This window comes from Pipistrellus hanaki (genome assembly GCF_964339955.1).
Source record: "Pipistrellus hanaki genome assembly, chromosome: 7".
NCBI lineage: Eukaryota > Metazoa > Chordata > Mammalia > Chiroptera > Vespertilionidae > Pipistrellus > Pipistrellus hanaki.
The window spans coordinates 18955554-18982734 of NC_140509.1; the positions used below are offsets into that span (position 1 = coordinate 18955554).

A 27181-nucleotide genomic window follows, 5' to 3' on the forward strand; every position below is an offset into this window, starting at 1 on the left:
GGCCAGAAAAGGAGAGTACAAGGTAGTAGAGCATAGGGCAGCTTATAAAATCCAAAAGAAAGCAAGACAATGCCATCCACAAAGGTGTACTGAATGCCTCAGCTGAAATATTTCAGCAAGAGGAAAAGAAAAAGAAAAAAGGTAAGCTTCCAAATAGGGACCAGGATGAGCGTCGGGAGGTATGTGTGATGTGAGAGTGTTAGGGCATTTTCCTGCATCTTGGTTTCACCACCTAAAGGAGCATCCACCTGGCATAACTAAAGGTTCTAGATAGGTTCCATAAAGGGGTTTGCCATAGGACATTCTGGAAGAATCTGCAGAGTAATCGCCAGTCCATTCCAGCCTGTCCACACAGAGGATTTTTAAATCTTTTCTAGTAATAATCACTTTAAAATGCAGATAATAAAAAGGACTCTCACATAATAAGTAGGGAGAAGGGGAGGGGTTGCCTATTAGTAGGCGCAGACCTTTGTGATGAGGCAGCTATACTTTTGCCCCTCCCCCCTTCACTCCCAAGATGGGGACACCAGAGGGAACTGCCCATGAATGTGAGTGTGTCTGAGGACATCCTATTCCTGTTGCATGTAGCACAGCTGCAGAACCACGACCCCACCTGGTCTCAACCAAACACGGGTAAAATAAGAGAGCGGGGTGGCAGGATGCGTCAGAAGAGACAAAGACTGCTTCCCCCCAACCCTCTCCATGCCCTAGGAGTCACATAATCTCCTACAGCTTTTACACTGTGAACTATTTTCAGCCATTTCAACTTACTTACCTGCAATGGTAACCTGGGCAGGGGTGTCAAAGAAATCTCCTGTAATTGTGATGTCTGTTTTTCCCCCAAGGCTCCCAGTTTCTGGAAACACAGACAGTATTTCTGCAAAAGAAAAAGAAAAAGTAGTCTTGCAAATATAGACCAGGATGTGACCAAGATAATAATAGAATAACAGAAACTATCAATAATTTGTCTTGCCGTAACTTTCTAAGACTAAGAAACAGTTGAAACATTTTCTAGTGATAATCATTTTAAAATGCAGATAACAAAAAGGACTCTCACATAATAATATGCATGATGACATATTATATAGGATCAATATTTAAAAGGAAAGGGAAATGTAGTCACTCAGGATGTAAGCAAAAGTACCTACATACCATGATGCTTTCTTAGGAAATCTGTCTCCCAACCTCAAAGACTACCAACCTCGCCCTAACTGATTTGGCTTCAGTGGATGGAGCATCAGCCTGCAGACTAAAGGGTTCCAGGTTCGATTCTGGTCAAGGCAATGTGCCTTGGTTGTGGGCACATCCCCAGTAGGGAGTGTGCAGGAGGCAGCTGATCGATGTTTCTCTCTCATCGATGTTTCTAACTCTCTATCCCTCTCCCTTCCTCTCTGTAAAAAAAAATTAATAATAATAATAATAATAATAATATATATATATATATATATATATATATATATATATATATTTTTTTTTATTTTTTTTTTTAAAGACCACCAACCTCATCACAGAACAGGAGTGATACTTTATGGAGGAATCACCTTTGGATGCACCATGCAATGCCTCAGTTTACCCATGAATCTGAATGTGCTCTAAGCAAAGGAATGGATCACACTGTCTTCAGTACCCTTGCACTCCACCCCTTACTGCATGTCCCATACCTTCCCGCCCCCGCCACACTTATCACCTCACACCCATTTTCATGCTGCCTTCTGATTGCTTCAAAACCATACAGGATGATATCACATATCCCTAGGAGTTTCCGTTTCCCTGATCCTTTCCTCTTCTATGATCAAACTTGGACAGTTCTAAATTTTATTCCCTTAAGGGAAAAGAGGAGCCATGATCTATGATAAATTGAAAGTACCATTTCCAAATATGAATTTTATCAGGGCATCTCCTAGATAACACTTTGGTCCATGAGACAAAGCAGAGGAGATATATGGAGGCAAAGATGGATCTCCACACTAAAGTATCAAAATTCAACACTAATAATAACCTTCTTTTTTCATCTACTATGTTATAATTATTTTCAACATTCACAGAGCACATATGATGCAGCACAAGGAATATAAAGATGAATACAAAGTAGTCCTCATCCCCAAGGAGATCAAAAGAATAAGGAAGGGCAAGTACACAAAAGTATAATTATTATATCTTAGGCTAGTGAAATTAGAGAGAGAATAGGAAAGTGCCAGATACATGTAAAAGTTGCTGGAAGGAGGAGGTCAGAGCTTGTACCATCCTCTGCAGAGTATGAGAAGCCTTTAGAGGAGGGTGGTAAGCAGGGGAGAGGCATCAGATGTGTGAATGGTGGTGGCTATGTAGAGCATGGATCAGCAGGGACAAATGGCAGGTCAGGGCCCCTTAGAAATTATTGCAGCCTGCCAGGCAATGAAATTCTGAATTAAGGTAATGGTTGTAGAGACAGAGTGGATATGTCATATTTAAGAAATATATGCCAGATAAAATTGGTAGAAATAGGTGAATGAATTGATATGGAGATGAAGGGAGAGAATCCCAAACTCATCAACAATTTATGGAATTAGAAGGACAAATTCCATTCTGCCCACTTTATAGATGTTTGTTAGGGGTTCAGAAATGCTAAATGACTTAACCAAACTGAACTAGTAATTTAATGCCAGCGCTAGAGGAGTTCAGCCTTGGGCTCTTTGCATAACAGCCTGCTCTGCTATGAAGAAGTTCTGGCCTGAGAGTCCACATCCCAAGGAGATATTGGTGCTAGAAATATGAAATAGTTGTGTGATCAGAGATATCTGCCAGCCTATCTGACAGTCAAGGTTCAATATTGATGACTCACAAAGAAGGTTGGGGTGGGTGGCAAGGAATCCTTCCCACAGTATATTAATTACATGCATAAGATTTAGAATTAGACCTGCACTTTCTAGCACTTCATAAGAACTTTGGAAGGAGGGCCCAAGGTTCAGTGAGGTGTGAGGGAAGGAGGTGAGGAGTATAGGGTGAAGGGACTAGTACCTGAGTGTGTCTGGAACAGGAAAAGGTCCTGTTTAGCACTGATCAGCCATGCATTCTTATGAACCATTGACCTTTAAAAAGACAAAAACATGTTTTAGATGAATACAGCATCTGAAATGACTTTTTTTTTAAATATATATTTTATTGATTTTTTACAGAGAGCATGAAATGAAATGATAAATGTGAAAGGGCTTGATATGAAGCTGGCCTAAAGCAGATACTCAATGGATATTAGTTTTATTCCTTCCTCACTGTGTAAGACAGAGAGAGAGAGAGAGAGAGAGAGAGAGAGAGAGAGAGAGAGAGAGAGAGAGAGAGAGAGAGAGAGAATACCCATACTTTGGACTGTATAGCTGAGGGTAATATGTCACTGTCATCACAATGAAATCAATATTTTTTAGACAATGCATTTTTTAATGAAAATACCTGCCAAATTAAACAGTGACAGAACATGAAGTAAGTCATACAGAAAGAAATTTAAAATTCTAATTCCATATCTCTATGGAATTTGTACTGGAATGGCACAATGTATTTAATAAAATTATGTACTATCTTAAATTTACAGAGCTGTGAGAGTACTCATGAGGTAATTCCCAAAATTCTAATCATCATCACATAATTAAAATGTTTACATTATTTCAAGGTGAGTGCATAGGAATCAATTTTATCTACCCAAATAAAAGAGCTCAAGTAGGTACACATAATTTAATCATTCTATTCTGTTCCATGTATGTTTGAAATATTTTTATACAAGGTTAAAGAAAGGAAGCAAGATAAGAGAGAGATAATACAAGTGAAGATAAATTTGGTTCCTCCCAGTTACTTACTTTCCTTTGTTAAATACTGAGAAACTAACATTCTGGGAACCTGTAGCAAACAAATAAAAACAGACATTAATACAGGAATCTGCATGAATCACCTGGTCCAGGCCATTGCTACCATTACCCCCAAGGACTCCAGATATCATCAAGCCATGACCCAAACCTGTAATTTCCTCAATTGTGCCCAAAATAAACACCTGGCATCTCTGCTCCATCAGCAATGTCAACATCCACCAATAAAAGGAGAAGTAGATGATGGCAGGTAAGAGCTCATGCATAAAGTTAGACCAACTGAGAAACCCTACTCCACTGATTACTAGCTTCAATTTTATCACCTTTAAAGTGAAAATAATCCCACCAATCTCACAGGTTTATTGTGAGGATTGCCCTGGCAGGAAGGAGACAGGGGCTCCAGATTGCTCTGAACACCACCTCCAATTCCACTTCCACTTCCAGTTCCAGGCTCATTGGGGGAAAGCCTAGACTGTTTGGTAGCAGGCGAAAATTGAGGGCACCTTTCTCTCAGAGGCGCTTGCAACAAGTACTGAAGGACCTTGAGACTCAGGAGCCACATAGGGCTAGGCTGACAGAAGCCAAAGCTGTAGGCTCCACCCTGAAACTCCGCCCCATCAGGGAAGCTGCGAAAATGCCGAGACAAAATAGATCACAAACAAAAGAAATGGAGAACAAAAAGCGTCTGGATATAGAGTTCAAAATCTACGCTTATAAGGTTTTTCAAGAATTTCCTAGAAAAGATCAATAAGACCTATGAGGATATGAAAAGGGATCAACTAGAATTAATAAGGAATAAACAAGAAATGATAAGGGATCAACAAGAAATAAAGAATACATTGTCTGTCTTGCTGAAACCGGTTTGGCTCAATGGATAGATCGTCGGCTTGGGGACTGAAGGCTCTCGGGTTCAATTCCGGTCAAGGGCATGTACCTTGATTACGGGCATATCCCCAGTAGGGGGTGTGCAAGAGGCAGCTGATTGATGACTCTCTCTCATCGATGTTTCTAACTCGCTATCTCTCTCCCTTCCTCTCTGTACAAAATTAATAAAATATTTAAAAAAAAAAAAAAAAGAATACATTGTCTGAAATAAAAAATATTATACAGAGTCCTAAAAACAGAATGGAAGATCGCAAGAATCAAGTCAAAGATTTGGAACATAAAGAGCCAGAAGACACTCCTCCACAGAAGCAAGAAGGCAAGAGAATCCAGAAAGTTGAAGATAATGTAAGAAAACTCTGGGACAACTTCAAGCAAACCAACATCAGAATTATGGGGGTCCCAGAAGATGAGAGAGAGCAAGATATCGAAAACATACTGAAAGAAATAGTGACAGAAAACTTCCCCCACCTGGTGAAAGAATTAGACTTAGTACAAGTCCAGGAAGAGCACAGAACTCCAAACAAAAGGAATCCAAAGAGGACCACACCAAGACAAATCATAATTAAAATTCCAAGAGCAAAAGACAAAGAGAGAATATTAAAAGCAACAAGAGCAAAGCAGGCAGTTACCTATAAAGGAGCACCTATACGATTGTCAGCTGATTTCTCAACAGAAACCATGCAGGCCAGACGGGAATGGCAAGAAATATTCAAGGTGATGAATAGTAAGAACCTACAGCCAAAAATAATCTACCCAGCAAAGCTATCACTCAGAATCAAAGGTCAGATAAAGAGCTTCACTAATAAAAAAAATAGCTAAAGGAGTTCATCACCACCAAACCAGAATTATATGAATTGCTGAAGGGGGTTCTTTCAGAAGAGAAAGTAAATAAAGATAAAAATTATGAACAACAAATACGTAACTATCAACAAGTGAATCTAAAAACCAAGGAAATTTAAAAAAAAAATCTGATGAACAATATTAACTGTTGAATATAATAGAATCAGAGGTATGGAAGGGGAGTGAACTGATGATTCTTGGGGAAAAGGGGAGAGGGGGTGTGGGAAGAGACTGAACATAAACTGTGCACCTATGGATGAGGACAATGGGGGGTGGGGAAAGGGCAGAGGGTGGGGTGGGAACCTGGTGGAGGAGAGCAATGGAGGGGGGAGGGGAAAGGAACATTTGTAATAATATGAACAATAAAAATTTATTTAAAAAAAAAAAAAGAAAGAAAATGCATACATAATCAACTTAAAAAAATAAAAATAAAAAAATAAAAGTGCACAATCTTAATATATTTTATCAAATATTTAAATTAAATGTTAAAATTGAAGTATTTAATGTTTTTGAAAAAAAAAAAAAAGAGAGAGAACCAATGCTTGAAACAGTTTTTTTCCACATATAGGGAAAGAAATGAATAAGACTTTAAAGCTGATACTTCGCAAACATACCAATATAGTTGCCTTCCACACGGCACTGCAGAGTGCCAAGACCATGGTCTTCCTGAAGGGGGTAGCTAGGAAAAGAACCAAACACTTCAGGTGACAATTCCCAGACAAATCAGTTCAGAAGTTCTAACTCTTTAGTCATAAAAGTAAAGCAACAATAATAATAATAATATCAAATTAGCCAGAGAAACTTGGTAGATACTAAAAGCATAACGAGGTCATTGGGACAGATGCTTAGGACACTACTAACTAGGGTTGCCATCAATCAGAAACAGTGTGAGAGACATTTTACTTACTCCTACCCTCCATTCAGTCCTGTCTTTCCAAAATCTGTTTTATGACAAGGACAGCAAAATTCTTATTTAAAAAAAATCTATTAGCAGCAATGAACTCAAAAAAGGACAATCCTGGGCAGACAAACTTAAGACACGAGGAAGAAACTAAATTATAAAAATTGGCTCTACTAAATGCTAGTCCTAAAAAACTAAGCCATAGAGTATAATTCTTGTGATGACCTCAAAGGGCGGTTAATCCACTTAGTCTAGACTCTAGAGTCTAGAGTAAAGTGAAAATCCAGCAAAAATGTTGGGTATCTGGACTACAAGAACGTAGACACACATTTTAAAAATTGTCATTGAAATAAATAAATATATATAGTAGTTGTTTATTTCTTCAACTAGTCATTATAGTATAGTGATAAAGAGCATGAACTCTGGAGACTGGTTAGTCAGCCAGAGTTCAAATCCTACGTTTGCCACTTCCTCCTTGTAAGACATTGGGCAAGTTACTTAACCTCTCTGTGCCTCAGTTTCTTTAGCTCTAAAGTGAGACTAATAACTATGTGTACTCACAAGGATACTGAGTGGCTTAAAGGTAAAGCATTGGGGCAGGGCGTGGCCTACAGTAAGCACTTAGGGAAAAGTAGCTATTGTTATCAAGAAAGGTTTCAGAATCACTTCAATTTGCATTTTTTAATTAACTACTGTGCCTTTTTCAGAGTCTAAAGACAAAGCGTTCAACAATTATGGTAATTTGTATTTAAAAATAGCTGTTTGTGTGTATGCATGCACATGTGTTCTACCCAGGTGGAAGAACCTAAACGCATATATACTAGCAAAAAAAAAAAAACACTCACAGGCTTCCAGTCTGCCTATTTAGGAGAGAGCAAGGAGTGACCCAGTAGTCTCCTTGAGCTTCCAAGATCAATGGGCTGGATTAAAAAAGGGGGGGAGGGGAGGAGAGAGACAAGAGACAATAATGTGCAATGCTTCCAACAAACATTCCAGGCAAAACTCAGACACAACATTGTTATGAACATCCTCCTCTGGATTTATGGAATATCACTGCAGGTGGGTGAAGTCTGTCCCGTGAGGTCATGTTGAACCAAATTCTCAGCCTGAGGGCAGAGGTGCACAACACTGTTTCATGGTTCATCCTCTCACACTGCAGAGGGAGCATTTCTTCTCTCCCAAAAGATCTTCATCATCCCCACATTGGCTGTAGTGGGTCTACACAAAGCTATAGAGGAGTTTATGCTTTTGTTCCCCCTTTCAGAGATTGTTTCCCAGACCAAGGCTAAAATGGAACCAAGTAGTGAATAAGGTATATTGGCAATGGTGTGCTTTGGGCTTCTATCTTCCGCAGGAAAAAATGATTTCCTTTCAAGACAAGTTGACCATTGTTGAATGCCAGAAATGTAGATCTTGAGAGTACTCGAGTCCTGTTCTCTTCAACTAGGGAAGAATCAAAGAGAGGAAATGGAACAGAGGAGGATGGCCCACCCTGTCCAGGGGTGAAGGAAAAATTAGACACAGTATACAGAATCTACTCAGCCGAGCATATAGTAAGATTATGTGCCTTCTACTTTGTAAATTCCCACTGTAATTGCTTCATAGTTTAAAGAACCACCTTCAGCACTCCCCTCTTATTCTCTTTTTTCCGGTATAGATTATTTAGTACTATCACATTTCATCTTTTTAAAACTTGCAATAGAAAAAGTCATGTTGACATTCTAATCACTCCCAGAAAACATTAGACTCAATGGCTTGCAGTACCTTCTTTCATATTTCCTCTGATCACACTAATAGATAGCAACCAAGCAAGGAAGTTAATGGTCTTTTGGATTCACATATCATTTTATAAAGAATTTAGTTCATCCTGAGGAACAAAAAGGGGAAGGGGAAGAAAGCAAAAAAATCCACAGATGCAATTACAGTATAATTCACACTGAGCCCAGAGTGACTAGTTGTCAGTAAATAAATGGACAAACTTAATCGACCAGTCGCAATTACATTAACCAAGTTTGCTGAAGCCCAGCTCACCAGGGACCATAAACTTCAAAGAGGGAAAATAGTAATTCTGTGCCAACTGCTTACAATTTATTGCTATCAGGGACACCTGTCCCAGGAAGCAATACAGCATATTTGTAACTAGTCGTATGTCAAAACAAGCACACGCTTACCTATCAATGTACTCAGCATTAAAATCAAAGGTTTCCAATTGTCCAGTGATAATCCAGCCATGCACATGTATTAGTTGTCCTGTTTAGTAGAGAAGATTTTTAAAAATTGAATATACTTAGCTCAAACTCTAAATGAATAACATAAACTGTTTCTTTTTATACATCTACTCAATATGGCCAAGTTGGTCATGATTCAGAATATTTACTTCTTTATAAACTATACAACAGGAAAGGATCATTATCCTCTGATTGATATTACTGATTAGAAAGGCTAAAATGACCACTGATTGCAAATACCGTTTAATGGTCTATGATATTGCATAGAAGGAATAGTGGGCTTTCCTCACAGTCCCATTGAAGCATAGTGGTCCCTCCTTTGGAAAAACTGCTGTTTGAACTACTCTGTTATTCTTAGACAGTCTCTCATTCCGTGGGTCAACTCTGTTATTTTTAGACTGTAAAATAACTTTGTTTTTTGCTTGAATAGAAAATATAAACTTAACTGTCTGACCTTGCAAGCTAACCATCTAAAGGGGCTAATACACTATATTAATTCACATATTCTGCCAAGTGTTTGTCATCCAAGGTTACAGGTGTCTATATAGATATGATATGTACTCAAAAGTTAACAAGTTGTCTTGTTAACTTTGAAATTACAGGTGTTTGATTAGATATAATATGTATTCAAAGTTACAAGCTGTCTTACACAACGAACTAGAAGGATATAAAAAAGGAAATACTCTCTCCTGTGTTTGTTCAGAATTTGACAGAGGTAATCTGCTCTGAACTTGAGCACAATAAAGATGACTCCTAACTAATTGGCTCATTAGGCATCTTGTCCAGCTCGCTGATTTGTGATATATGGAACCATGAAGCATGAAGCTTTTAAGAGGTGTAGCCGGTTTCTGTACCCAGCTCCTTTCTACGTGCTTGCCTCTGTGTAGGCCATCCACCCAATGTGGGACTGAAGAACAGCATGCCTTGGATTGCTCCAAGCTTCGTGAGACTTTCTCTGGACACTTGCTAATATGAACTCCTGTGATATAAGGAGGCTCTTATCACCTGGATGGGTACTCAGGGATACTAAACTTTTTTTTCATATCTCAGAGTACAAAATACTCTTGACCCAAATGGACAAGAACTAAAAAAGAAAGGACATGAGATAGCAGCAGATTTATGGGCAATCGCACGTCTTGTTCATTTCATTAATATGCTCATGTTCAAAGGTAGGGTAATTTGGGGGTCCACAAATAGCTTGTGTGTGCCTTGCCCACTGAAACTTGGGTGACTTTTGCTGGGTTTCTTCTATGTGACTTGCAGGGCTTCCCATTGGGTATTAAGTTTTTTCTTAATTCCCCCCTCGGGTGAGTTCATAAGATGAATAAGTTGCAGGCATCAGTGATTTCCTTTCAGCAAGGCACACTTCAGTACGACCCCTAGCCCTCTGCTTATAGGAGTAGGGGAAGAAATCTAAAGTAACCCCTTCTCAGAAAGAGCTTGGGGGCCCTACATGAGCTGATCACTTCCATAGTTGAAAAACAGCTAAACTCAGTACTGTGGAACTGCATAAGGCAACTTTTAAGCAAATACATCACATCAAGGTTATGATGTTAAATAAAGACCACCACGCAACCCCCAACCTGGAAGAATGTGCCTTTCAAAGAATTACAGAATTTAACCATTTATGCTGTCATCTTTCATCATCACCTATAATGTTTAGATATGAGAGCCGTGTTGGTTTAGGAGGTAAAACTTCTAAAATAGAAAAGAGAAGGACACCTATGGGGTTCATGAGGTCACTGAATTCAGAGGACTTTGAGTCTTTTCATGGCCACAGGTATGGACATGAAAGAACATTACCAAGAAATTGTCACCTTCACAGTAGATGACTATATTAAAACAATGAGAACCTTCCAAGAAGTATTACCACCACTTCACAGGTGAATGTATAGAAAGAGAGGAAACCTGATGACTTAGGCAAAGGTCAGAGAGTTGGCAAAAGCCTATTATCTGAAGGTATCTGCTATTGCCAACAATTAGCAAAATAATTCTCCTTCATTTTAGAAGGACTCAGTTATTGATGTCCTGACTTTGATGGACATGATTTCTAGCTTTAATGAACATTATTTTAGAAACTACCAACAGGTTGTAGAAATTAAGAATTCTTGTGAGTTTCTGTTTTGTTTCTAATCAGAGAGAGAAAGACCAACCGAATCAGACAAATGGCTAAGCCAGATTGTGAGGCTGGAGGAGTCTGCGTCACAGTGAACAACTGTTAACCACACATAGAAATTCAACTGCTCATAAAACATTGTCTCTCCTGAGCCCATCACCTCCCCTATTTCCCTGGCTGCTACTCTGGGCAGTCTTCCCAAATGAAATGAGAGTAATCGTGTGGAAAGTGATTTCAAAGATGCAGCTGGGTGGATCCTGCCCAGAGGGACCACTCCAGGCAGGTCAGTCACCAATTGTTCCCCCAGAAGGTGGAGGAGACAGTGTGTGGAAGTCAAACTCAGTGGGAGAAATGGGCTGACAGATCTGGGTACCAGCTGACATCCCATTTCACACTTCTAAGAGCTGGCTCCTTCCTCATGCCTCACCCTAACAAGGCTTCTTCTGCCATCTAAACAGGACTTTCTAAACTCAGAGCATCAGGAATCCAAATGTCTGCATGTGACTTTCAGAGACCACATCTCTTTTTAATAAAACATTATCATGTGGTGATTATTCAGACAAATGGAAATAAACAGATCTGTGAATAAACTGCATTAATAAGGTAAAGCTGAAAGTATGTCTATATATACACACACAGATGTACAAACTCAGATGCTCATTTTGACATTCTTGAGCATTCAAGCCATTCAAAACAACCAGTTAGTTTATGCATTTAGACACAACCACATATAAAAATTTGGCAACTTGTATTCCCATCTGGAAACCCTGAACAAATTAAAAAAAAACAAAACTAAAATATATGTAAGAATTTGCCAAGAATCAAACAACAAATTATATATAATCCTAGCTATGTATACGACTTCGGTTGAAAGCAGGTTTAGCAGTTCCTGAATCTCTTGGTTACAATCACTTCTTTAATGTTAATCCCCCAGCTTTCTTGCCTTCTCTCCTAGCCTCTTGGCCTTTGCATATCTGTGAGCTAACTCATGCACAAACCCCCAGGATAAGGATTAAGGTTAATGATCTTCATGTGGCATCCAACACTGCTCAAAACAGGACAAAATGTTGGGCATATGGGCCCATTCTGGTTTCTGACTATCTAGGTTCCAATCTCAGCTGTATACTTATTAGCATGATGACTTTAGGCAAGTGACTTAACTGCTTGCTATCTATTTCCTCATTTGAAAACTGTAAATAATAGTTCCTATATCATCAGGTTCTTATGATGATATAATAATGTAATATATGCCAAAAGCTTGAACAGAATCCAGTTCACAGTGCGTTTCAATAAAGCTTTGCTATTATGTGGCTAGTTATAAAGTCACAGCAATGAAGATTTCTATTTCCTCCATTCTTGCAGCACCTGGTTTGATTTTGTTGCCTCTCTCTTCGTGTTTGGATTCCTTTCATTACCAGTGAACTAATGGAACAAAAGTGCCCAGAGGTGGAAACAAACCAAGTTAAAAATAAATCGGAGACTGACACTTATTTTCAAAACAGCATCACAGAAGAAGCTAGAATTTCCCATTTAGGGAGACCACCCACCTATGTAAAGGAATTTGCAATAGGCCTTGGCAAAGGGATTCATAAGTATTCCTATTTTAATAGGAGATGTCTTACCTGGAACTCCACTTGGTGGACTCACTTGGTAAATAATGGGTGTCTGTGTTCTGGAAAGCTGTTCAGAAAAAGTTATCACAAGTGAGGGTTTCAACAGAATCTCACTACAAACACAGGAAGGACAAGTCATTTCTCACAGAGCATCCAGCTAAGGTAGTAAATAGCATATTTCCTCAAACCACATTAAATCTAGCTCTTTTTATCTTTATCATGTTTCTGTAAAGCAGGAGTGGCGGATATCATTACAGTTCTTCCATGGATGAGATAAAGGAATTCAACAAAAGTCATATAAGAGTGCACCTTTGTACCATGTGGCCCAAACTTTGGCAAGCATATTTCTACCTGCCAGACTCAGGAGCACATTCTACCAGAAGGAAAGGTAGGCAGACCACACTTTAAAATACCAACCTTTTAACTCCATTATTATAATTTGGTATCTTGGAGTCTTGAAAGGTTTCTTGTTTTTCTACTCAATAATTTGTTTATTTAAATGAAAGCATTACAACTTAAACTGTTATCATCCAGCATTATGGTAGGAAATTAGCAAACTACGAAAAATTGGAAGTTGGAGATGCACACAAGCAAGGTAGTTATTGGGAAAATGGAAGGTGTCTGTTGGGAGGAAAATTATTCAAATGATTAAAGGAATGGGAAGCAACATTACTCCTCAGGGAGGGAAAAGCACGGATGGAGAGGTGGGAGCCTGTGAAAGCCTGGTATCTGGCAGTGCCTCCAAAGCACTTCATCTGCTTACCATAAACTTTACAAGTAAGGTTCAATGCCTGGCTCAGTCACTGTCGTATTCCTGTGCAGACTGCTAGGTAGAAGACATTTAAATTTTTGTGAGTGAATGGAGAGGCGCCCATCTGAGATGATGAATATACTGGCAGAGAGAATGAGACAATTCCAGGAATTCTATCTTGCCTATAGGCATGTGACTTAGTCCCAGATCAGTTTGTTTCAGAGTCAGGGAAGTGTTAAGAAGTAAAGCATTAAGAATGGACAGGCCAGGCCAAGGTGTGAAGATGAACTAAGGACTCTCCCAGAAAGAGAGCAGTTCTCCCAAACTCCTCCATCTGCCTCAATCACTCCCCACAATCTGCACTGCTTCCATTTGCAAAACAAAGACAGCAAATTGTTTTGCTTGGAGTGCTTCCAGCACCCCAGGAGTCCACTTTCCCAAGGAGAATGCTACCAAAGAATAACTCCCTCGTTAATCAACAGCCCTAATCAGACATCAAAAATCAACAGGCATTTACACAAAGCTGATGAAGGCTTGGCAAGTGCAATTTTAGATATTGATCCACACAGCTGTGCCGTTTGCCACCAAGACTAATTTTCTCCCTTTCTAAAAGAAAGGGCTAGAAAATAGTTCACACAAAATATGTAGAGTCGGGGGTCAAAATAAGAATGCAGTGACCTCACCGGTTGGGAGCTGGTTCCATTTCACCAAAGATAAAGATTAATGTAATTCCACATACACCTGCCAACCACATAATCTCCATCACTACCTCCCTACCTCTTCCTGCATCCTGGCCTTCATCTCCCACCGGTTTTCCCTTCAAACCATTGTCACTTCCGTTGGAACTTTATCATAGGAGCTTCATGAAGTAGATAAATGATCATTGTTCCTCATGATGATAGAAACCGAGGCAAATGGAACAACCAAGTCCAAATGAACTAAGGAAACATACCTTTTGATTTCAAACTTGAGATATTAAAATCTACCACTTAGACTGTAAGTCTCCCACCAGAAGTTGGGGGAGAAGGGGGATGGGTAGAGCAATTCCTTCATCACTCCCTCTCAATTCCTCAGACATGGCAGGGCAACCTCCAAAAAGGCTTCACCTGTGATTCTCTCTGAGCTGACACAACATAAAATGGTACATTTCCAAGAGAAACAAGCCTCTGGTCACCCACCAAGCTAGAGACATGACAAAGTGAAAAATTAATGAGCTTCCAAATCCAGCTTACCACATGCTGATCCTTGAGACTGCTAAATCAGATCATCAGCGAGGTGGGGGACAGGGGAGGGAGAGGAAAAGCAGGGGATTAGAATGAAAAAGCCACAGCCACCAGCTGCTTGATAAACCTGTGAGTTGTTGAACTTGTCAGTGCCTGCAGCAGGCTCTTTGGAGTGGACCGGCGAGATAGAATTAATTTTTAATACTCACTGTTCCCCCAGTCCCAATCCCAAAACACAAAGACCCCCGTGTTTTATTTAGCTCTCATTAACTACATCCCCCGGTGATTTTTCATCAGCTGGTTGGACCACTGAAGGACTTGTTTTCTTCAATGTGCAATTTTAGGCACCGTTTCTCTTCTTTCCCCTTTTGCTTGTTTCCAAGCTTTAATAAGCAGGAAAACTATCTGGTGTGAAAGGGCATCAAAACCCAAGCAGCATGGTGACTGAGGAGCATGCTCTGCCTTCTCTTTTCTGTTAGAGTCACCAAGACAGTCTAGAGGTGGTGGTGCGGGTCTTAATAAAAGGGAATGCTTTTTTCCTTCCTGTGCCTATGTGCAGAAGCAAAATTCTGGAAAAGAAGATTCTCTTGGAGTGAGAAACAAGTTGGTAAATGTGAATTGACAGCAAACTCCAAAATTGAAAAGTGAATTGCCTATATCAGTGTGGATTATATATATTAGAAGAGAATTTAGAGGATGAAGTCTTGCTCTAAAGGAGCACTGAGTAATGACTGAATTGTACTTTCATAAACAGAGGCTCCCAATGAGGAGGATATGTCAAAGGAACACTGCCAAACCTCTGCCTTTTTTGAGAAGTCTGGGACCTAAACTTTCAGAGTCTATTTTGGTGTAAAACTAATCTGAATGGACAGTACACTGACCCAAACAGAACATGAAGCCCCAGTGTGCATATTGAGTCTCTAAAATAAGTCAAGCATTACCTAATAAACTCTTCCTCTCTCTATCTGCTTCCTCCCTTATTCCCTCCTTATTTGTTTCCTTTTAGCTCTGAGCTTGAAGGAGAAACTTTCACTCTAGGCATTGAAAGCGTATGGAAATCAACCATGAAGTAGAGAGGAAGGTAGAATTTGGGTTCCTAAGTCCCTTTACCATGCTGAGACACAAAGTGCACAATGGAATGATGATGATGCACACTGGTGATCTGTGTGGCTCCTCTGTGCTTCAGTTTAGGCAAGGATCAGAGTCAGATGCAGGTTCAAATCCTAGTTCTGTCATTTAATACCTGGGCAAATTTTTTATGACATGGGCAAACTATTTAATCTCCCTAAGCCTCAGGTTGTCCATTTATAAAAACAGGATAATAAATAGCTATCCCAAAAAATTGTTGTGATAATTAAATTAACATGCATAAAGATATACAGCACTCAGCACTTACCTTTCATTAGTATAGTCTCAGAAACCTCATAACCATCATCCACTCTTCCTCTTACCCTGGCAAAGCAGACTCCCTGCCTCATTTATAACTTGCTTGTCAAAAGCACAACCACACCCTCAGACCAGGCACACTTTTCTCCATCCTTAGAACCCACCTTGAAAGAACAGCTGTCTGGTAGTCCTGCAGTTGGGCTGCCTACCACCTGTCCCCCAGAGTGCACTTCCAGGTGGTACATGCCCTCAGGTACTTGGGACAGCAGAGACCTGAGGACAGACAGTGGAGATCTTTGTGAATCAAACACTGTGAATGTCAAAACTAGCAGCCCCACCTGACCACTTCAAATCTCCTCCCTGCCCCTGTGCAGCAGAGCTAACTAAGGATTTCTGTATTCTATTTTTGACCTATATCCACTAACCCACTAGACTCTAAAAATTGAATCCTTCCACAAAACAAGTTATTATTTTTAAATTAAAAGTAACTAAATTTTTTTTAAAAAAAAGTCCTGAAAATGTTCAAGAGACATTGCTAGTTTCCATTTTTTTTAATAAATGACAGTTCCAATTAGATGAAGAGATTTATGTATTTGAACACAGCAGGTTGAGGACAAAGTGGGACTTGAATCCTAGGCTCTTTATGATAAAAGGTACTGATTTTACTTTCTGCCCCACCCCCCCAAAAAATGATCTATAATAATAAAAGAGTAATATGCTAATTGGACCTTTCAGACAATCTTCTGGAAAAAGCCAGGGCTATGAGGGAAGCCTAGGTCCCAGGTACCAGAGGGAAGCCAGTGCTGTCAGTCAGGAAAGGAAGCCTACTCTTGCACAAATTTTGGGCATCAGGCCTCTAGTTCACTTCATAATTTTCTAAGCTGCCCATAAACACTTCACATCTCCATCAAGAGAATCCCAGCCCAGCTGGCATGACTCAGTGGTTGCAAAATGACGTATGAACCAGGAGGTCATGGTTTGATTCCCAGTCAGAGCACATGCCTGGGTTGCGAGCTTTATCCCCAGTGTAGGGTGTGCAGGAGGCAGCCAATCAATGATTCTCTCTCGTCATTGATATTTCTATCTCTCTCTCCCTCTCCTTCTTCTCTGAAATCAATAAAAATCTTTTTAAAGATAGAGAGAATCCCAGGCCTTCTCTCCTTTTTTCATGAATATCATAGCAATTTCTCTGCCTCTTTGAGGCTCCCACTTATGTTGATTTGCATAAGGGGAAATATGATGAATAAGAAGCTAGATTTATGAAATGCCACCCTTGCAAACCTTCTCATAAAAAATCTTTTAGTATGACCTTAAATATTTAAATCTGCACTGTCCAATCAATGTGTTGGCCAGTAAGCACAAGTCTTTATTGAGCACTTAAAATGTGGCTAATCCCAAATAAAATGTGCCCTATGTAAATTACACATTAGATTTTTAAGATTTAATATGCAAAAAAAATGAATATACAGTATCTCATTGAAAATTTATATATGACAATATTTTGGATATGTTGAGTTATTGAAATTATTTTTACTTGTTTCTTTTGACTTTTTTATATGGCCACTACGAAGTTTTAAATTATATTTGTGTCTTATGTTACATTTTGATTAGGCAGTTATTTAGATGTTATAATGCCTGTTTTGTGAAAGCAGATAAGTCTTTTCTTGATAATGAATGTGACAGTATTTCATTGATCATACAATATGTTTTTTACACTTGAATGTTAATTGAACATGATAGTAATCTTCCAATGAATGAGTACATTGAAAAAAGCTAGCACTTCCTTTTCTCTAAAAAGATAGTATAAAATGAATGGTACATTATTTGTATATTAGGATTGCAGAGATTAATTAAACAAGTGAATCTTCTGAGCTTCTACTTATTTCACAGAAAGTTCTTGCAGGAATACACATGCTCAAATAAATAATATCATAAAACCTCTGGGAAATATAAAGCCCAGTGTTAAAACCAATAGTAGTGCTATAAGAAATTTCAGTTCAGCAGACATCTAGTGAGCATCTTCAACTTGTAAGGTATTGTGCTAAGCACCATAAGTATCCCAAAGTGGGGTTAAACACATCCCTGTCCTCAAAGAAGTTGATTCCATAAGGATGAATCTGACAAGTGGGCAACTGACATCAGTGTCAGAGAAACACAGGGCTGAGAAAATGGCCACTAGGGTGACACATGCTATGCTTTTGTGTAAATTATAAAAATATTCCCCTTCACAAATGGAAGTACACTCATACACATATCTTATGGATAGATTACTAAGAGATGCTCCTTTCTCAAAGCTGTTGCAACCACAGCCTGGATTTCAGCTCTTAATTGTCCCCTTTTCAATGAAAGGAAAGATTACACTCAATTGGATGTTCAGGGAAGAGGTGGCATTTGGAGTATGGTTGATTAGGATTTCAATAAGGAGAGATGGAAGAGGAGGAAGGAAATGACCATGTTTTTTTTCTCTCTACCAATGGCCCACTTTTATGAAGCATCTCTAAGTCATGAGAAGAGAATTAACTAGTGTAAACTTCATAGGTCAACACAAACTTGAGTAAAACAATAGATTATCTGGAATGCTATACAAATCATATCAAACTCAGCAAACACACTAAGAGAATTAAAGCAATTTTCCTTTCCAGATGGTTTTGGGTTTATACACAGTCATTATAATTATGCCTATTTCAAAAGATGAATTCTTTAGATGGCAAAATGGAACCACTTATTGAAATATTACCAGTAATAGCTATAGAGCTTCTTGCAAAAAAATATTTTTTAAAATAACTGGAAACCCAATCTAGCCCCTTCTTATGAATACCTCAAAATTCTCCACCATATTCTCACACTCCTTTAAGCCCTGAAAGGGACCTTTTAAGAACATTTTAAAAGACTATAGCAAATAATTGCAGCCGCAGCAGGAGTGACTCTAATTTGCCACCAAAATACCACTGAAATAAGCAAAGCACTTGTCCTGTCTGATCTTATTTCGGGGGAATTATACCTCGTCTTGCACATCACCACCGGCAAATCCAAGAAGACAGGAGACACATCACAGGGGATGCTGGGCATTGCAGGCACAGCCACATTCACCAGGTTTATTTCCAGCTGAGAGCCATTGGTGGGATAAAGGAGACTGGACTCCAAATCTAAGCATAAGGAAAAGAGGAATCTCAGGCTGAGCAGAGTCGTAACCCACACAGGAGAATATAAAAACATGGCCATATGGGGGCAATGTGAGACACTGAGATTGCCTAAGGGTTAAATCAATGTTCCTCATTCCAAAGGCATTTTTGACTGCTATGTAAATGAGTGTTCATTTATAAATTTATGTTAAAAGTTTTATCTCTTCAAGTCAATCCATCTAAACCAGAAAAAAATATTTCAACCCTCAAAAAGCTCTCTACTGTGGAAGGGATAGATACACTAAGCCATGGTTAGAAGCTCCTGTGTATTGAATTACCTAAAAGAAAGATAACCAAGATTCTGGGGGGACACATTGCCAAGTGCTATGTCAATTGCTACTATACCTCACTGAGGGTCCCTAGAGTCCCATCTCACAGGTGGGATAAGAAAGTGGACATGGGCTGGTATGGTTCCGTGGTTGAGCGTCAACCTATGAACCAGGAGATCATGGTTCCATTCCCAGACAAGGCACATGCTCAGGTTGTGGGCTAGATCCCCAGTAGGAGGTGTGCAGAAGGCAACAGATCAATGATGTTTCTAACTCTTTCTCCCTCTCCTCTCTGAAATCACTAAAAATATTAAATAAAAAAAATAAAAGAAAGTGGACACAGCTTATAATGAGCTCTGCTTCTGTGACATTAACGTGAGCATCTGGAAACAAAGAGACTGGTCAGTTGGACCGTCTCCCTTCAGGCCCTCTTTTACACCTGTCCTTAGTCAAGGGGAAAAACCACATTCATATTCTTTAGAATTCTTTAGGTTAATAATTAAGAAACTTGTATTTGGTAAGATACAAACCTACCATCAAAAACGACTGTGATCCACGTTCCCCCTGCAATGCTACCTTCTTCAGGTTCAATGTGGAAACTCAGGCAAGGCACTATAAATAAGTGAGAAAAACACTGCTTTTGAAGGTCAAATTCAACCCACCAGCTTCCCCGGTGTTATGAAGCAAAATTGAACATTCATCAGAATCTCCAAAAGGATTGACAAAGCAGAGATTGCTGGACCCCATCCTAGAGTTTCTGATTCAGTATGTTTGGAATAGGGCCAAAATTTTACATTGCTGACCAGGTACTGTTGGTCTAGAAACCACACCTTCAGAACTCCCATTTAAAGGAAAGTTTTAACTGATTCTCTCATCTTAGGCAACCAAAAACCCAGTGTTCATCAGAACAATCCTGAATTTCTGCTTCCTCTGGAAAGAGCCTCAAGGTCAGGTTAGTACCTAATTCAATCTATAATAGCTCTTATCTCTCTTTCTCACTCTTTAAAAAGGCAGATGTATTTAATTATAAAGTCACCACTTATTTCCTATATTTCCACTTCCCAGAAAGAGGAGAAACATCTAGACGCTGTCCTAATTTGAATCCTCCTGCTCAGTACACCACCCTCTGCTTTCCCCCTAGATTTGAATACATGATCCGAATGACTCTCCAAGTAAAAATTCTCTAGATTTTTGCCTTCTTATACAGAAAAGGACTGAAGCATGCATCACTGCTGGAATTTCCTTAAAATTAGAAAAGCACTATACGCTTCACATGCTAGGCTAGATTGGGTTCTCCCACCGAAACCTTTGGCTGAGCATGACCTTATCAATCCCCCATCTTTGAAAATGCTCCTGAACATGCTGTGGCCAAGTAAAGCCAATTCAAGGAAATGAATAAAAAGGTCACCAGGAAAAGTGTTATCTACAGAACAATTCAATTTCTGTCAGAAACATTAAATGATAATCTAGGTCACCCTAACTCTGGCTAGCCTAGGGCTTCCATGTACAGGTTTACAGGTGGTACACTGTACAACCAAGGGTGATGGAATCATTCACGTCTAAATAGTCATTCATCGCAGCCCCGGCAAGACCAGTCCATGCTTACACCTCCAAGGTGCATTAGATAGTTCTACCTAAAGAAAACCAAAAACAAATGCCATAAAATGACACAGAGGATAATCAGATTCACAGAGACAGAGACATAATTTGAAAAAAGGAGATTTTAATACAAGTAGTCATTAATCACTAAGACAAGATAAGCTACTCCCTTTGGGAAGATAAAACAATAAAACCTAAAAAGAATTACATCATATGACCCAAAAAGCAATTATAAAAGGAAAATTTTAAGTTATAATTAAAAGCTCTAGACTATAAAAGCAACCTCCACTGGTCATTAAAAATTGATGTATATATTCATAACTATTTAATATATAACCTCAATTACTATGCAGAAAAAAATTATTATTAAGCAGAGAAAATTTAAACCCAGAGCAGATACTTTAACACTTTCCCCCCCTCCCCTAGTCTGAATAATATCTAAGTATCCTTAAACTAGTTCTGAAGGTAACCTGTCATGTTCTATCTATTAATTCCTTCAAAACACATCCTACTTACCTGCCAAAAGTAGCATTTCAATACTTCTCAGAGAGATCAGCCAAGCAATCATCTCATCCACTTAAGTCAATCCTCTCAAAGTTACTCAGACACAGAAAAGCATTTTCAGTTTGGATTTGAGCAGCACAGCTCTTGTATTCTATAAAAAATAAAATAAAAAATTACTATTTCACCGAAACTGGTTTGGCTCAGTGGATAGAGCATTGGCCTTCTGTCTGAAAGGTCCCAGGTTTGATTCCTATCAGGGGCATGTACCTTGGTTTCGGGCACATCCCAGTGGGGGGTATGCAGGAGGCAGCTGATCGATGTCTCTCTCTCTCATTGATGTTTCTAACTCTATCCCTCTACCTTCTTCTCTGTAAAAAAAAAAAATCAAAAAAATATATTTTTTAAATTATTTATTTATTTATTTATTTATTTTTGCCTAAAAACTGTTATTGTGCTATGTTAAACATTGGGAAATTAAAGAAATGATACCAATAAAACCACAAAATACTCAAAGGGAGTATTTTGAAACTGTGGTGAAAAAGCCAATCTATGAACTTTATATAAAATCATCACAATTTCACCCATCTCTTATCCCACCAACTTATTGTATGCATGTCTGAGTTGGATAAATAATATCTCTGATTAGCCCATTATTATACAAAAGCTTAATTTTGAAAAATAAATTCTAGATATCTATTACATCTAGATGTAAATAAATACTAGTTAATGGTGGTTTGGGAAAAGGGTTTTGTTTGTTTGTTTGTCAGTCTTCTAGGAAAATATGAACCCTAAAAAGTGAAGACCTTAGCAAAGTAAATGTTAAGTGTTGGTAATGGGTTGAAAAACAGTACCAATGGGAATTGAGGGAAAATTATGTTATCCTCACAGTAGAAGAGTAAGGGAGGAAAGAAACAGAGGAAGGAAAAGCTGGATCCTCCAAACTGGATCCCATCTCTCTACCCCATTCCACCATGCCCACTATACCAGGCCTACCCTCTTTAAACACTGTCTTCATTGGCTATTCTTCTGCTTTGGGGATGAAAAGGGGCTAGCCTGACTAACTTAGGGAAGGCCTGTGTGATGGCCTTGCAAACTCATAAATCTAAAGTAACCACAAAGGACAGCCTGAAATTACTAGTAAAACCTTTTCATTCAAAAGCAGTTTATAGTGGGTAGTCATATCCTAAGTCAATATCTTCTCCAACAAAGATCAAACTTCGATCTTTACCGAGCCTATCTTCCTTTTGTATCCCTGTGAAATGTCAGGGTAACTTGTAACTTCCCTTTTTCCAGACCCCTCTGGGCACAACCTAATGTGTCTGGGCAAGGACCTCAAATTCCTTCACTGTTATTGTTATCATGTTAATTGTTGACTGTTAACTATAAGAAGAAAAAAAGTCCCCTTATTTCAAAGTATGTGCATATGTGCTTTATGTTTTTTATTATTTATTTACCACAAGTAAAGGTCAGGAATTATCTTTCTTTTAATTTTTTTTACTGTTTCACTTCACTGCTGCTGTGTATGTGCTTCATGTGAGTGACCTAGGTGTCTATGCTGGTGGGTTCGACTTAGAGCAAAAATCGTGTTACATCGCACTGTAAGAATGGATATCACTGACTGTACCCACCTAAAGCAAAGAATTATGTGCCTAGCATATTATTTTTTATCTAATCCCAGAGGTTCCTCCCTCTGTTCCTGTTCCCCTTCGCTTTCTTCTGCCTCCTGAATCTATCACCAATAGATTTCAAGTAACCCAGTTACATCTCTTCCTTTGATTGTAATGTATAAAACAAGGTAAAAACTGCCATTCTTCAGAGCACTATCCCAGTACCTTTGGATTCTGCCTCACCACAACATCCTCCTCTCCTTGCCCCTCACTTCCCCAGGGATTCTGCATCTTAACATCTCAATCAGGTTTTGTCACAGAGTTCAGATCCTAACTCAAGGCAGCACATGTCCCCCTAGCTTTGCAAAACAGCATGCTGAGCTCCCCAACTCATTATCCTGCTCACACATTTTGTCTGCTAGCCCCAGTATAGACTAGCTGCAAGTCCTTTTCTAACCTCAGCTCTTCTTCCTACTTTCTAACTTGAGTTTCAGCCTCTAGTTGGGCATCAGTGCCCAACAATACATTCCAAGGTCAGCAGAGATTGAAAAGCCTCAGACTGCCAGATCCAAAAGGTGGTCAGCCTGCAGTCACATCCTCCCCAACACCCAGTCATTCCAGCTCTCAGTGCTCTTTCCTCCCTGAACCTCTAGCTTGTACCTGTGCAGCCTGGACCAGATGGTGCAGTGCCATACATACAAGCCTCTTCTTGTAGCCCGTCCATTCCTCAGTGAGGATTCTATTTCCACAACCCTCTTAGTGCAAAGGCCTACGTGCACAGCACTCAGTCAGTTCTAACTGGTGAATATAAATAATAGCCTGGGTTCACCTACTCTGAAATAACTTACACATACATGGGATTGGCAGAACTCACAAAGCCTGGCTGAAAAGCCATATGCCTTAGATAACACCCTGATGCCTGCTCTGGGAAGGCTGCTGAGCGACTCCCTGGCATCCCCGAGTCATAGGGCACAAATATAATACTATGAAAAACGCCGGCTCTAAAACTTTCGTAAAGTTTAAAAAATTAACAGAATTAAATGCATATACATGCTACTAAAGATACATTTAACTTTAATTTTTTTAATATGTTTTTTATTGATTTTTTTTTTTTACAGAGAGGAAGAGAGAGGGATAGAGAGTTAGAAACATCAATGAGAGAGAGTCATCGATCAGCTGCCTCCTGCACACCCCGCACTGGGGATGTGCTAGCAACCAAGGTACATGCCCTTGACTGGAATCGAACCTGGGACCTTTCAGTCTGCAGACCGACGTTCTATCCACTGAGCCAAACCGGTTTCCGGTTTAACTTTAATTTTTAAGAAAACACCGAGACTAGCAAAATTAGTTACACCATTTCAGAAACTATAAAAACCACAATAAATGCCCAGAAGACATATTTGAAAGAAAAAGAAAAAAAAACCTTAGAATTAATTTATAGATATGTCCTGATTAAGATAGTCCAATACTATATAAAATCATCTATATTTAATTCAAATCCACAAACATTTATTATATGCCTAATATACACAGCTCTTAACACAGTGTATATTATATGCCACTGTGTTAAGAGCTGGGAAAACTGAGACAAATAAAACTGATTTTAAAAAAACAAACAAAACAAAATAAAACAGCTGTTCCTTTAAATTGCAATAGTCCCTAAATGTTTACATCTATTTGGAATGGAATTCATTTTTAAAACATTGAATTTTAAGAAAGGCCCCTCCTGAATAGAGGAAAGTACCCAGTAGTATTTGCTACTTAGTTCCAAACCATGGGCTCTAACTTGCTTGTTCCACCCAACAGAATATCCCCAACACAGGAGTCTATTTTCAATCTGGCTATGCAAATCTAGTATATCATTTCAGCAATTACTCCCAAGTTTAGAACAATGGAAGTAGATATTCACACACTGGTTTTCTTAAAGCCTTATGTTCAGATTTGCATCTTTTCCTCTTGAATAGAGCAAATCATAATGAATGTGATTTTTCTTAATACAGTTAATCCACAAGTTCTTCCTAAGGATAAATTCAGCCTCCACTTAACCAGGAAATTTACAACCCAAGTACAGCTGTGTGCATTTGGTCTAATCCCTCTCTGTTCTCTCTCTTCTCCATTTTCTTCATCCTCTTTTCCTCCCTCCCTTATAGTCTTTCTTTTGGAACTTTGTGAAATGGAGCTGCAAGGTTGCTACTACAAGATGCCCATCTCCTTTTGTTCCCCGTGACATTGGCAAGAGACGCAATACCTAGAAGACAGAGAGCACAGACAATTTGATCAAACAATACCTTTTTCTGTTTCTTTCTCGTTGTGACTCAAGGGAGAAATTACCTTTCTTCTCCAAATGATCTGATTCCTCTCTGCCAAGAAATGGTGGCCTTGTTATCTGGTTAGAGCCCAGCCCGCAGCTACCTTGCAGGTAACTCATTCACATTGGACTATAACTCACCTAACTTGTTTGTCCTGGCCAAACGTGCACCAAAGTAAAAGTTCAGAGCCAACTCTAGGGCAAGTTTAATGATTAACACAAACTATTTAGGATTTTTCCTCAGATTTTTTTTTTAACTAATGACCAAAGAAAGGGTGTCTTGCATTTTTCTCCACTTACTGCATGTGCCACAGACAAGAATTTTAAGTAAAAGACCAGTCAGTAAGACAAGCAGGCATTCAATGATTGAAAAAATTTGCCAGTAAACTAGTGACCAAACCCAGGACCAACGAAAAAGGACCACTAGAGGACTGACCTCCATTCAGGAGCAGGCTCTAGCTTTTCATCAGGAGGAATGACCCATAAGTAACCTGCTATGGGCTGACATTTTCATAACAGGGGTGTGAGTCTAAAGTAGCAGAAAAGGGAAATGAGTTGTTCAAAATTTTGCTAAGAAAGAATCAAATAGCCTTCTTTGTTGTTTTACTTTCCTCTCTGACTTCGGTCCTTGCTTTCTTAACCAAGAGGAAGTCCTTGACTTGTGTCCATCATCTTTTAATAGAACCCAGACCATAGATCTTAATTATTGATTTGACGGTCTCTTGATAAAGAATCTGAGAAGCAGAGAGCCTAAGAAGTCAACAGCACCTTCTTACATGGACCGGCTGATATTTCTGTCTCTGTTCCACCACCCATTTTAATTTACATCACCAGCTTCTGATCATGTCAAACCATGCCCAGCAGTTCCTGGCCAGAAGAATATCTCATCTCATTTCCTTTGTGAGAGGAGCCTTTCTGAAAGAATTTGATGTCCCTGAGTCTCCACCACAAAGGACCATCAGTAGACCTGGGAAGCATTCCCAGCAAGGCCAGATTTAATCTATGGAAATACAGCACAACCCTAATGAGAGCAGTGGAATGACCCTGTAGAAAGACACTGAATCTGTTGAATATCACAGCTTGGCAACCAATGACAAGCAGAATAATTTTTGTAGCTGCAGCCAGTAGAGTAGAGAGAGGGTGCCTGGCCAGGTTGAGCAGGTGGGATGTCAATCACACTGCCACCCTGCCAACCAACTGAAGCAATTCCCACTCTAGATCCTTCCAATGCAGGTCAACAAGCATCAGTTGAGCCATATTTGTGTGCCTTGAATATGAGTAATGGAAAAGAAGGGATAGACCATGTTTGGGATTTCAGAAGTATTTTCAAATTTTTTGTAATGGAAATTATATTCATGAATTACTTAGATGATTTAATATTATTTTTAAAGAATATAACACAGTTTCTGTCCTCAAAGTGCTTGCAGTCTGACAGGGAGTCAACCTTACTCATCTCGGCTTCTCACAAAGGTCCCTTTCCATATAGCACACTCTTTTGCTATCTCCCTCTCTTGCTCTCTCTGCAAGTTCTTTGCTCCTTCATGACTACAGGTAACAGCTCCTGTTGCTGCTAACTTGCATGTACTGTACCATCCTTTATTGACCCCTGGGTGGTACAGGTAAAATAACGTACAAAACCCATGTGCTTGGGAGCAACAACGAACTACAGCTAGTTCCTCATTTGGAAGAGCAGATCCGATTGGTTACTCTAGCATTATATAGTCTAGGGGCATATGGTGCTCTATGCCTCAATGATCCCGAAGACTTCATTTAATTGCAACATTCAGCATAGCTGGGTTCACACTAATCAGAGAGTCATAAGAAAACAGTGAAATCAAGCTCATATTTAACTGTAAGGTAACCAACTGTCCTAGTCTCCCCTGACTAGGAGCTTTCCCAGGACATAGGACTTTCAGTGCTACAACAGGACAAGTTCCAG

At 39.2% G+C, this 27181-nt stretch overlaps 1 protein-coding gene across 1 annotated transcript in view; it reads right to left on the reverse strand.

Annotated features, from left to right (window-relative positions):
* Positions 1-21391, reverse strand: part of PKHD1 (PKHD1 ciliary IPT domain containing fibrocystin/polyductin) — a gene marked incomplete at its 5' end in the record, with an annotated part of 385387 nt that extends 363996 nt beyond the window's left edge. Inside the window, 11 exons of the mRNA XM_084889432.1 lie at positions 776-877; positions 2998-3068; positions 3825-3864; positions 6170-6234; positions 7302-7376; positions 8628-8706; positions 12423-12480; positions 15938-16046; positions 18775-18919; positions 19759-19836; positions 21340-21391. Of these exons, the coding sequence (XP_084745558.1) occupies positions 776-877; positions 2998-3068; positions 3825-3864; positions 6170-6234; positions 7302-7376; positions 8628-8706; positions 12423-12480; positions 15938-16046; positions 18775-18919; positions 19759-19836; positions 21340-21391 (874 nt within the window). The remainder of the gene's footprint in view (positions 1-775; positions 878-2997; positions 3069-3824; positions 3865-6169; positions 6235-7301; positions 7377-8627; positions 8707-12422; positions 12481-15937; positions 16047-18774; positions 18920-19758; positions 19837-21339) is intronic.
* Between the last annotated feature and the right edge of the window lie 5790 nt (positions 21392-27181).